At 54.1% G+C, this 13,050-nt stretch overlaps 1 protein-coding gene across 5 annotated transcripts in view; it reads left to right on the top strand.

The window, feature by feature from the left end:
* The window catches only part of NEK6 (NIMA related kinase 6), a 97,538-nt gene that overhangs the window by 42,397 nt on the left and 42,091 nt on the right, over positions 1-13,050 (top strand). For all 5 annotated transcript variants that reach the window (XM_025360656.1, XM_025360659.1, XM_025360658.1 and 2 more), the window contains one exon: positions 3,685-3,803. In XM_025360656.1, coding sequence (XP_025216441.1) covers positions 3,685-3,803 — 119 coding nt within the window. The remainder of the gene's footprint in view (positions 1-3,684; positions 3,804-13,050) is intronic.

Below are 13,050 nucleotides of genomic sequence, written 5' to 3'. Positions count from 1 at the left end.
GCTGTCAGTGAGCAGGGGCTTGCAGAGTCCTCCGTGGCTGCTGCTTTCCTAGAACAAGGAACATCAGCACCCACTGGCTCCTCCCTGGAGGCTAACGGTGCCGCAGGTTCCATTAGGTTCTGGACAGAGCAGCTTGTAATGACTGGGGTTTGGCAGCGAAGGCAGTGTAGACAGTGGTGCTGCATCAGCTTTCTGTGGTCAGTGGGGCAGAGTCTCCGGGGGCTCCAGCCCCTGGGGACCCTGTGGGGGAAATGGGCCCTTGTGGTCCGCCAGCCCTGAGATCACCCCTGTGCATCAGCAGCACAGGCCCCATTCTCAGGTGGAGAGAGGGCCCATTCTGGGTGGAGCCGACTGGAAAGCTGATGGAGTTGCCGTGTAAGACCTGTGGGGAGTGCAGTGCCGTAGTTTTGGACAAAGATGCAGTTGTCGGTTCAAGTCCTGGCTCCTCTTGCCTGTGATCCATGGGACCCGGGCAAATCTCTTAACCTTTTCGTGCCTCAGTTTTCTCATCTGGAAAATGGGACCATAATAGCCCTTACCTCATGGGGTTGTTGACAAAATTAGATGGGCTAATAGAGGTGAAGAGTGTAGGACAGGGCCCAGCGTGATCAGGGCCCTGCAATTATTAGCTCTTATTCCTGGTCCCCCTTGCACTGCTCCTGGAGCCCTGCCTGTGTGAGGCCACAGGTGAGCTCCTGAGGGTGTGCAGACCACGGCCTCTGGCCACAGCTGTTGGAGAATGCGGTCAGCGCCACGTGGGGAGGGCAGGAGTGACATTCCCAGGCACCTGCTAGGCTCCCCCGCAGTGGGATTTGCCCAGGGTCTCAGCTGGTGAGTGACAGGGTCGAGATTCACTGCCAAGGTTTCCTGTACATGGGAGGCCCCAGGGCAGGTGGGCAGGTAAGCCGATGTGTGTGTGGGTCTCGCAGGGGTGACCTGTGGGCTGAGCCTGGTGCCTTCTGAGATAAAGGTGGAACCTTCTCACTGAAGACAGTTCTCCACCCTTTCCCTGGAGGTCTCCCTAAGGGCAGAGGACAGTGAACATGTCACCTTGGGGGTTCTGGGGCTGCAGCCGGAAACAGCTGCAGAGCCTACAGGAGGCTCTGTTTTATCTTCAAATTCATGCGCATTTTACATTCTGCTCCCTCTCGTGTTTCCCCCTAGCAAAGATGCCTGGAGAAGGTGCTCCATGTTTATCTGTTTGTCCTGGGGCTCTTCATACCCTGGGTCTTCCACTATGTCACCTGGGGATGTCACCTGCTCTCCAGTACAGGAACTCAGCACAAATGGTGGAGACACTGAGGGTGCCACGGTCCCATCTGCATTTGAGGGCTTGGCAGGGAGAGCACTGAGCGCTGGGAGACCCAGATGGGAGATGAGGCCCGTGCTGAGGCAGAGGCAGAGGCAGAGGTGGGGAGGGAAGAGGCAGGTGCACCCATAATGCCCCTCCATGTGACACTGATCTGACAGTGCTCTGTGAGCACAGAGTAAAAAGACAGCAAGAGACCTACTGATTGATCTGTCCACACTGGGATGAACCACATCAAATGGCCGAGTCTGTGGGTCAAAGTTGGTTGAGTTTCTGCAGCTGCCCAAGCAGGAGACTGTATGAGCCAGGCTTGGCAGGACTTGCAGCCAGCGAGGGCCCCCTGACCCTGAGTTGGGCGTGTTCTGCAGTCCATACCATCCACTTCCCTGCGCTCTCACGTCCTGTAATCTATCTTGAGAGAGCAGGTTTACCCCAGAACAGCCTGTGGAAGGTGTGGGGCAGGGAAGGGAGCTGGGCCGCCCTGAGGATACAGAGGGAGAAGGGTGCTGGGAGCCAGCCTGCAAGTTCTGGGGAGCCTCAGGATGCCTTTGAGGGCACAACTTGGGAGGCCAAGCTCAGCGGGCGAGTTAGGGTTTGGTGGACATCCTTTGAGCCTGAGAGATCTGGTTGGTCAACCACTGTAGCTGGAAACAGACTACAGTGGGGAGGAAGGAAGAGTGACTTGCACCCTGAGACACAGTGGCCGGACCTCTCGGAGCTGGCTGTGACAGCCCGGCGGGTGTTGATGCCTTTCCCACCTCCTGGAACACCCCCGTGTTAATGGGGGCGTGGGTCTACCCGGGAGGGAGTGGCAGGGCTGCTGGCCCAGCAGACTCGGGGAAGACTCTTGGTTTGGAATTTGACTGGGGCGTAGGTGACCAGGTGAGACAGCAGAAGGTGGGGTCTGTCTGGAGAGAGATGACATCTTCGGCTGGGTCCTCCAGAAGCCAAACCTGAGATGGGGATATGTAGGCATGGGATGTATGAAGTGCCCCTGGGGGAACCACTCAGGGAGGAGGGAGGGCACGGCCAGGAATGGGCAGGAGACGGACCAAAGGTTCCATCTCAGACAAAACCCGCTGACCATGCCAGGGGCTCTGGGATGCGAGTCACAGCTTGGAGGGCCCCGACCTGAGACAGGGGACTGGCTTTCATGCTCAGTCCCTTAGCTGTTGAATACGGGCCACTGCAGGGGGGCCCTTCGTTCCTCAGGACTTCTGATTCTCCAGGGGTACAGCGGGGCTGCTCTGGGAGCCTAGGCCAGGCCTCAAGGGGTTCTGCCTAGGATGTGGTCACACGAGAGGTGCCCTCGGGACATCCAGGGCTTGTCGGAGAGGAGGAGCAGCGGCCAGGAACGGGGGCCTCACCACTTGGTGATCTAGTGCCTTTCATGCACGCCACGTGGGAGCCCTGGCACACAGGAGGTGCTGCAGAAATGCTTGTGAGGCGAGCGCAGATCTCTCCTCCCAGGGAGGAGGAGGGCTTTCCCCCTGGCATCAGGAAGGATCCCGGTGGCTAGGTCATGCAGCTTCTGTGCACATAACCTCAGACCCTGCCCCGGAAGCACTTGTCTGATGGTGGAGGCCAGAGGCTAAAATATTGGAGGAGATGCTCCGATGGCCTTGAGCTCAGGACTGGGCACCTAGTGGGTACTTAACCAGGGACCTGTGGCTGCTGTGACTACCTGTGACCAGCATCTCTGACTCTCCCAGGGCAGCGCAAGCCCTGGAGGCTGAGGAGGGGCTGTTCCTTTGCACAGAGGTCTAAGTAGGACGGCAAACAGGACCTCTTGACCCTGGCCTTCCCTGTGTCACACGTGTGGCGCGCCAGGGCCCAGCCAGGACAAGGACATGGGCTCCTTCCCGGAGCTGCTGTCTGCAGCCTGATCAAGGCCTTTCTCTTCTGAGCACCCAGGCTGCCAGCGTGGGTATAGGTGAGGGTGACAATGGGGGATAGGGGTACAGAACTGCTCCTCAAGAAGCAGGGGCGGTGCTGTGGAAAGAACAAGCCTTTGGACTCCAGCAAATGTGGGGTTGAATCCGGTGTCTTCCTTCCTGGCCTTGGGGGCTGCTGATGGACGTTTACCTGCCTGGTAACGTGGGCAGCATGGGGTGCACAAGGCAGTTCAGAAACCTAGAAGTTTCTTCCTTCCGGTGGGAATAATCCTAGTGACTTAGGACAGTCTAACAGAGGGCGACTGTGTCACCCGGGGATGTCCAGCTGTAGCCCTGCCACTTCAGAGCTGGGTGGCCGTGGGCAAATTACTAAACGGCTTTGCACCTCAGCTCACGCGTCTGTGAAATGGAGTGAGCAAAAGTCCCTCCTCCTTCTGAGGGTCTCAGAGAAAGTGACCAGGCCGCTGTTTTCTGTTGCAGCTCGTGCCCTTGTGAGGCTGGCATGCAGGATGGCAGGACAGCACGGCCACATGCCCCACGGAGGGAGTTCCAACAACCTCTGCCACACCCTGGGGCCTGCACACCCTCCTGACCCGCAGGTAAGCCCCTCACCTTTGTCTGCAGCACACTGAAGATTCCCCAAGGAATACAGATCCCTGAGCCTCCTTTGTGCAAACTCCTCCTGGTGGAAACCCTTCAGCTTCCTGAAACAGAACCTCTTCTTGAATGCTTCCAGTGATGGGGAGCTCACTACCCTATCTAGTGAGCTCATCACTGAATTCAGTAATACTCAGAGAAGCCTCCTCTGCAAACTCTAGGCTGGGACCCTGGACCCTAATCATGCCCCTGGGTGTTCCGAGTGGATGGAACAGCTTTATCTCAGGGATCAGCATGGTTGGAAGGGTACAGAGGGTACTGTGGAGGCCCTGAGGACAGCGAGGGACTCAGAGCAATGGGCTGACTGGCCTGAGGGTCAGAAAATTCTTTCTTACAGTGAGCCAACATTGCCTCCCATTTTGGTCTTAACTGTGTTTCAGTCCCTTTCAGCGTTTGGGAGAACACTGGCTTCTTAACGCCTGCCTCACGCTCTCTGTAGATACCTTGGAGAACCAGGCAGCCTTCAGGAGCTTTTCTGAAGGTGACTTCTAGGTTTCTGAACTGCCTTGTGCACCCCATGCTGCCCGGGCCTGGCACTCCCTCCCTGGCCCCTCTTCCAAGTCAGTGCAAATGCTGCTCCCTCTGGCAAGACCTCCACCTCCACCCTGCTGTCTGCTCTGGGGCTGCCCGCACACCTTGTCCACACACCTGGGTGATGGCCATGATCACATACATCTCACTGGGGCACTAGTTCCTGGGTCTGCCTCACTTTCTAGACAGAGAGCTCCCCTGGAGCGGGGCTTCACTGGTGGGACCATCCCACGCCGGGCACAGAGAGGCCCTGCATGCTCGCTGAGTTAAGGAACTGTGGATGCATGTGCGGCGTAACCACGTAGGAGGGGGCTGTGTGCAAGACACACTCAGGTCTGCTGTTAGGCAGCACACAGCCTCATGGGAGAGGAAGATACGGAACTGAGCAGAAGAACCTTGCGGGCCTAGGGAGCCCAGCACGGCACCTGATCCGGGGCCAGAGAGGCTTCCTCGCGGAAGCGGCATGCAAAGGCCTGGAGGGGACAGAGAGCTTGTCTGGACAGGTTGACCGAAGCCAGATCCTGGAAGGTCCTGTGGCCAGCTTAGAATGATGAGAAGTTCTGTTACGTGGTGTTGGCTTTTTGTCCAAAGGATGTGAGACCTAAATTCAGGGGAGGCTCAGAGATAGCCACCCTCCTGAGCCATGGTCTTGGTCTTGGTCATAGCTTCTTATTAAGCCTAATCCCTCTTGGAAGACTTCAGATTGACTGATGTTTGACCTCAATGGCAAGGTCGCCATGTATAGTTGTACAGGTTATGCACTGCACAAAGCTTCTGGGCTAAGGAGGCAGATAGGTCTGAAATCCTTCTCCTGTGCTTGCATTATCACCAAGCCATGCTCCGTGGTGGACAGCTACATCAGTCCAAGGAGGGCAGTGATGCTGCAGATTCACACAGAGGCGACACGTGAGCTAGTGGACGCTGCGTTTGTGTGTGTCTCTGGTGGGGGGGTGTGTATATGCATACACACAAGCATGCAGAGGGTCCAAGGGGCACCTATGCTATTTTTACTCATGCAAGGCCCATTTCCTAGGTAGAATTTGGGGAGGCAGATTCCCAGAAAGCTGGGAAGCCCCAGGACACTGTGGGTCCCGAGTCTACCAGGACATGGTGCTGATGGCTGGGGGCAGCAGGGCCTCCTCGGGTAATGTAGCAATTTGTCATATTAAGTCATTCACTAACAATTGAATCCCCCTTGATTAATCTCCCAGAATTAGCCAGTTGCATTTCGAGCAATTAGGGTTAATTACAACCTCATTTGGCAGAGGAGAGGGCCCCGTAATTATTTCACGAACAAGGCGAAGAGGCGGTGGGCTGCGGTGGCGGCGTTCACGACGTCTCGTCGCACATGTTGGAGAGGGTAATGACACAGTTAGGTGTAATTAGATACGATTACTCAGAGCTGGGCTGCTCTGGGCAGCGGCTGTCGGGCAACGATGCCCCCAGTCCCACCAGCATCTGGCTGGGTTTGCACTTTCTCCTCGGCTCCTGAAGCCCTGGGGTAACACTGTCTGGGGAGACATCCTGGCCGTGTCTCGTCTGTTTCAGGACATAGAAACACCTTGAATTAATGGGCCAGGCATTTTCCTTAATAGCAGGAGGCACCGTTGCTTCCCTGAAACCGTCCTCAGAGGAAGGAGCCGGGCTCAGAATGCTTTGATGTGGGCCAGGCTGGTTCCGTACCCAGCTCTCCATCTCTCATTAGCCGGTGAGACTGGGAAAGCGACCTCTCTGAGCCTCAGTTTCCTCATCTATAAAATGGGATAATAATATTATCTCCCTCATGAGGCGGCTGGGAAGACTAAGCGAGATAGTTACTGTAAACATCCAACACGGCACCTCACGTCGTGGGTATTGAGGAAATGTTATGTCATGGATCTTATATTTTAAAAATCATTTCTGTTTTCATAGCTAACGACCTCCGAGCTGGATAATACCCCCAGTGTAGAAAGAAAGAAACTACAAACACCCGAACTGTGGTTTTTGTTAACCTTCTATGCCCGAGGCTAGTGGCTTGTTCTTTTCAGAAAGCTTTCTAGCCTTGAGAGCCAGCAGCAGTGAAAAAATATTTGCTGAACGCGGCAGAACCATATATGAAATTCATATATCCTTAGGAAAGCTGAACATGCTTGCTTTTATAGAGGTTTCTAATGAATGAATGAATGGAATTGAGGAAAGAAGCTTAAAAGGCCTCATGCTTTTTAGATTTTACCAATTTGCTGCAGAGAGCTTTCATTGGGAATGAAGTGTAAGCCTTAGCCGACACACTATGAATCACGTGAATTTCCAAGAAGGGGAAAGGTATTCTTGCCTGAGAAAGCCCCAGCTAATGTGTCTTCTGTCTGGAAAGTCTTTGCAAACCCGCTTGGGATGTGCCAAGTTCAGTTATATTTGGGCGCTCTTCCAAGAGAACTTTGCAGGAGATGGGGTCAGCTCTTTCTAGGTGTGCATTGCACAGGCCGAAATCTTTGTCAAAACCTTCCCAAAGCAGTGATGCTAGTTGGTTAAGGTTTAATGACCAAATATCAACGGCTATTAAAATTAAGTTAGTGGAGCCAGGCATGGTGGCTCATGCCTGTAATCCCAGCACTTTGGGAGGCCAAGGTGGGTGGATCACCTGAGGTCTGGAGTTCAAGACCAGCCTGGCCAACATGGTGAATCCCCGTCTCTACTAAAAATACAAAAATTAGCTGGATGTGGTGGTGCTCACCTGTAATCTCAGCTACTCGGGAGGCCGAGGCATGAGAATCGCTTCAACCCGGGGGGCAGAGGTTGCAGTGAGCCGAGATTGCACCATTGTACTCCAGCCTGGGCAACAGAGTGAGACTCCATCACAAAAAATAAAAATTAAAAAAAAAAAAATCCGTGTCTGCTAACTGTTGTCAATTCAGCAAGCGTTTGTTTTGTTTCTGCCATGGGAGGTGCCCAGTGCCTGCCTTTGGGGGGCTCCCAGTCTACTGAGAAGCTCTGCGTGGAAGCTCCCCAGGAGGGATGGACAGATGCTGGGAGAGCCCAGAGAATGGGGAGGCCAGTTCTGCTAGATGGATGATAAGGAATTTGTGGGGGGACAGAGAGAGGCCCCAGACCTGAAGGTGCATGGTCAATCAGGTTAGAGAAGGTGTTGAAATACCCATGCTTACATAAGGTAAAAGAATAGTGTTTATGAAGGTCTCAAATCCATGCTATCTCATTTGAAATTGAATCTGTAGCAAATGAGTCCATTATGGGTTTTCAGGTGGCAAGGGGGTGCTTGGGTTGGGTTCTAGATAGATCACTGGTGGCTTGTGCTCAAGGCTCAAGGAAGGGGAAAATAGGGAGGTGAGGAGACCCCTTCTTCACTAGGCGAGATGATGCCTCATGGGGCTGCAGCACTGGGGGCTGGACATGGGGAGAGAGGGTTCCAGAGACTTACAGAGGAAAGCAGCCGCACTTGGTAGTGGAAGGGATGAGGGAGAGGGGGTGTCAGGGGTGGCAGCTGGATCTCTTTGTGGTTTCGTCCTTCATGTCTTTGCTTGTGAGTCATCGGAGCTGGTTCCAGATCATCTTTCGTATGTTTAAGCTTAGCCTTTTCCAGACTCAGTTAATGAGAATTGTCCTGGGGGAACCACAGTGATTTAGATCGTTTTGGGTTTTGTTATTAGGAATCTTCCATATGATGGGCATTGGCTCACTGATCCCATGAGCCAATGGCCCACGGAGTGCGGTGCAGACATCTAAGCTGAGCCAGTAATGGTGGTGGTTGTACAAACGGCCCAGTGCCTGGGACTCATCTCATTTAGTACTCCGGCCGACTCAGAGGAGTTGCTTACTGAATGCTCCATTTTGCAGGGAAGGAAGCTGATGTCATAATCTGCCATCGCGCCATCAGGGGGCAGAGTTGGGATTGGGTCCAGGCCTGCGGGATCCCACAGTGCCCCTTCGGGCAGCTAGGTTCTTCGAAAGGGATGACTGGCTTTGGGTCTGAAGTTAGCCGGATCGTGAGGAGCTGAGCTGGACTGGCCTCAGAAGTCTGACAATGTGGACTCTTTGTAAATCGTGCCCTTTTGTGCAACACAGATTTAAAATATATCACCATATACGCATCTACCAAATCCATTAGAAGTTCCTTACCCACGGTGTCAGATGTCTTTAAAGGTGAAATTCGTTTATAAGAAATGTCATCCTGATGAAGTGTGCTTTTTAAAATCATAGAAACGGTTGCCTTAAAATTAATGATGCATTGCAAATATCAGGGAAAAAAGACCCATCCAGTGTAAAGATGATTAAAATTCAGGTCAGAAGTCTGACTTAGTCAGGCTAAATTTTTTAATGAGATTTCAGAAAATTAATTGGGCGAATGCATTTTTATTCTTTATAGCATGTAATTTTATGCTCCTGTTTAAAAAAAAAAAAAAAAAGATTTGTCTATGGCTGAGGCTGATTGTGGTTCAAACATTTTAAACTCAAATTAGCGCAGGGTGGGGGGTGTTTGTGGCCTAATTTGATCTGACTTGGAGGAGAGAGCGTGGGTTTGTCAGAGCTTTCTGGGTGAGGGTAGCTATAGTGGTCTGAGACATTGTCCCCGCCCCCCAGTCTCCCAGTCATGCCTTGCCTCTTCCTGAGAAAGCCAGCGACATTTCTTGGGAGGTGGGATTGGGGTGGTGGTGGCTCTGAGACCTCAGCCGTCTCATTGGCTCCTGCTCGCCAGTTTCCTGCTGCCCCCCAGGGCCCTTGTTCCAGCGGTCCCTCCATCCTCCTCCTCTCAAATCCCATGTGCCTGCCCCAGGCAGCTCAGGCCTCCTGCCTCGTGCCCACGGTGACAGGCAGCACAGTGAGTGGTGATGCTGCAGGGTTAGCCTCCCTGTCCCCCAGCCCCTCGACCCGTCTCCTCTGCCTTTGTGGGAGAGCAGAGGGCCCCCGCGCCCTGGCGGAGGGGCCCGAGGAGCCAGAAGTGGTCTCTATGGCGTTGCCCCACAGCGCAGCCCTGGAAGGGAGGCTGAGGGCCGCTCTTGCCTAGCACGGTCCCTTGACAAATGGTCCTGGGTGACAGAGTCTCAGGGTTGTGTCTTTTACCCGTCCGCAGGTGCATGTCAGCCCCACGGCCTAACTGCAGCCCCCAAGGTTACTGCCAGCCCCCAGGTCGGCAGACCTCCGAGGGGTGGGAATGGCAGGGCGATGATATCAACAGCCAAGAACCTGCGGGCTTGTCCACTGCTCCCCAGGGAAGCAGGTGCCACCCCTAGGCCCATTCGACAGATAGCAGCACAGTCACCGTCACCACAGCAGCTGGAGAATGACATGTCCCAGCACCTAGTGCCAGGCCCTCTTCCAAGACCTTGCATTCACTCATCCATGTAACCCCCAGCAGCCGCCTGAAGGGGGTACTGTTATGATTTCAACTATACGGAAGAGGAAACTAAGGCCCAGAAGGCTCACCCAAGGCCCACAGCCAGGAAGTGGCGGAATTGAGGTTTGAGCCCGTCTCCATGCGCCAGCATTGGAGTCTCAACATCAGAGCCAGAGCAGTGGTTACCCCTCTGCCAACTTGTGCCCTGGGGTGCGGTTGGGGGTGTTATTTTCCCCAGAAGCCAGAACAGGGTTTCACACAGAGCAGGGACAGTGAGCAACAAAAACCAGTTTTCTGGGCTGGGTGCGGTGGCTCACGCCTGTAATCCCAGCACTTTGGGAGGCTGAGGGTGGTGGATCACCTGAGGTCAGGCGTTCAAGATGAGCCTGGCCAACATGGTGAAACCCCATCTCTACCAAAAATACAAAAAAATTTAGCCAGTTGTGGTGGTGGGCGCCTGTAATCCCAGCTACTCGGGAGGCTGAGGCAGGAGAATCGCTTGAACCCGGGAGGCGGAGATTGCAATGAGCCGAGATTGCGCCACAGTGCTCCAGCCTGGGCAACAAGAGCAAAACTCTGTCTCAAAAAAAAAAAAAGCAGTTTTCTGAAAGACCATCGAGGTGGTCGGTCATTAGTCAGCAGTGATCACATTTGGGGCCACCCTGGGCACACTGTTCTGGGGCCAGCCCCATGCCTGTCTCGCAGTTTAGAGCCGCACAGACATTTATCACCAACATCATCTCCGGAGTCCTCAGAGAAATCCTGGAGCCAGTGTCCCTGTGTATGGATGACCAGCCCAGGATCACTTGGCTGCAGGGGCAAAAGTGGAACTTGCGGGGGGCTGACCCAGGAGGGGAGGGAGGTCTTGGAGGTGGCAACAGAGAGCAGCCAGGCCTTCCAGGCCAAGAACACAGTTCGCCCTTTCCCTTCTGCTGAGAACCCCCAGGTGCACCAGGGCCAGGACTCTGCCACCCAGGCAGCTGCCCCCAGGAGACTGGTGTCCTGAGGTGCCCCACACCTGAGCAGAGGCCACCCTGGGAACAGGGTCCCATGGCAGCCCTGGGAGTGCAGTGGTGTCCCAGAGCCTGCTGGACCATGCCCCTAACACACGTGCTGCCATCTAGGAAGCTGCCCCACCAGAGGAGCTGGCCTCTAATTGGGTTGGATGGGCTGTGACAAGAAATGCAAATCTGGGTCATCCATATGCATGTGAACAGCTGGAGCCTCAGCCACCTCCACCCACATCCACTAGGAGCTTTGACCCCACTGTGGAACTGCACAGTGTAGCCTCCCAGGACGGGCAGTGTTGGGAACCCCAGCCAGACTCCCACTAGTCACAGTGAGAAGCCTGGTCTCCCCAGGGCAAAGACCCTCTGGGATCACTTCCTGTAAACCCTTCACTGTCTGGGGGAAACTGAGGCCCAGGAGGGGAGGGAGCCTGCCCCCATCACTGGTGGTGCAGCTGCCTCTAGATCTGACAGGGAGTTCCAGCCTGTTTCCTGGTTTGCGAGATGGGATTCATAACTCTTGCTTCGTGAAGCTGTTAGGAGTTTGGAGACATAGAGCTGTCTAAGCAGCTGGAAGCTGGCACATAGTAGGCGTCTAATGCGCACCACCTCATGGTTATTTTTATGAGTACGTGCGATTCCTCTGAGTGCTCAGAAAGCTGCCCTGGCTGTTTCTGAGGGTGTGTGATTTCAGCTGCATTCCTAGAGGTGATGGCGTCTGAGTCACAGAGTCCCACTGTGCGCCAGGTCGTGTCGGGCGCATTCCATGTGTCATTCCACAAACATGCTCCAAGCAGTTGCTCTGGGCAGGTCAGAGCCTCAGTGCAGAGGACATGGAAGGGACTAGACGGGCCCGCTTTTGAAGAGGCTGGTAGCGGGGCATGGGTCAGGGCTCAGGTAACTGAAAGAATGGAGGCTGGAGCAGACAGTGGCAGTTCTGGCTGCTCAGGGGGTCTTGAGCGAAAAGCCGAGAAGAGATCTGAGCTGAGATCCCACCCAATATGGAGCAAGGGCTTGGGCACCACAGTCCCCAGTCCTGGGGTCACATCCCAGCTCTGCTATTCTTCGCTGCCTGATCAGAACAGGTCACTGCTACCCCTCCAAGCCTCAGATTCCTGAAATGGGGACAGCAGTGAGGCCTACTTATAGGGTTGTTCTGAGTACCCAAAGAGTTGGCGCATGGGTGGTGTCTGCACACAGCCCAGCGTGCAGTAGGCACTCAGGGATGCCTGCTCTTCTTAGGTTTGCGCTCCATGTACAGATGTATTTACCCAACAGACATTGGCACTTGGTGAAGAACTAGAAGTACCATATGACCCAGCCATCCCATTACTGGGTATATACCCAAAGGATTATAAATCATGCTGCTATAAAGACACATGCACACGTATGTTTATTGCAGCACTATTCACAATAGCAAAGACTTGGAATCAACCCAAATGTCCATCAGTGACAGACTGGATTAAGAAAATGTGGCACATATACACCATGGAATACTATGCAGCCATAAAAAAGGATGAGTTTGTGTCCTTTGTAGGGACATGGATGCAGCTGGAAACCATCATTCTCAGCAAACTATCACAAGAACAGAAAACCAAACACCGCGTGTTCTCACTCATAGGTGGGAACTGAACAATGAGATCACTTGGACTCGGGAAGGGGCCTATCACGGGGAGGGGGGAGGGGGGAGGGATTGCATTGGGAGTTATACCTGATGTAAATGACTAGTTGATGGGTGCTGACGAGTTGATGGGTGCAACACACCAACGTGGCACAAGTATACATATGTAACAAACCTGCACGTTATGCACATGTACCCTAGAACTTAAAGTATTAAAAAAAAAAAATCATCATCTTCCTCTTCCAGCAGCCCTCCAGGTCGGGTCCCCCAGCAGGACCCACCATGAGAGGTAATTAGGCCTCGAGGCTTCCAAGTCAAGGTTGGCCCAGCCCTCACCTTGCTGTGTGCCGTGAGGCCTGGACTCCCATCACTCACTCCCACAGGAGGGTGTTCTGTAGAGTTCCCTCAGCCAAATCTGGAAGAGACATTTTCTTTTTTTTGAGGTGGAATCTCACTGTCGCCCGGGCTGGAGTGCAGTGGCACGATCTCAGCCAACTGCAACCTCCGCCTCCCAGGTTCAAGCAATTCTCCTGCCTCGGCCTCCCTAGTGGCTGGGATTTACAGGCACACACCACCACACCCAGCTAATTTTTGCAGTTTTACAAACATTTTTTGGCCAGGTTGGTCTCAAACTCCTGACCTCAAGTGATCCGCCCACCTCGGCCTCCCAAAGTGCTGGGATTACAGGCGTGCGCCACCACACT

This window comes from Theropithecus gelada, chromosome 15 (genome assembly GCF_003255815.1).
Source record: "Theropithecus gelada isolate Dixy chromosome 15, Tgel_1.0, whole genome shotgun sequence".
Taxonomy (NCBI): domain Eukaryota; kingdom Metazoa; phylum Chordata; class Mammalia; order Primates; family Cercopithecidae; genus Theropithecus; species Theropithecus gelada.
The sequence above is the reverse complement of the archived record's forward strand: the minus strand, read 5'-3'. Positions and strand labels throughout refer to the sequence as shown.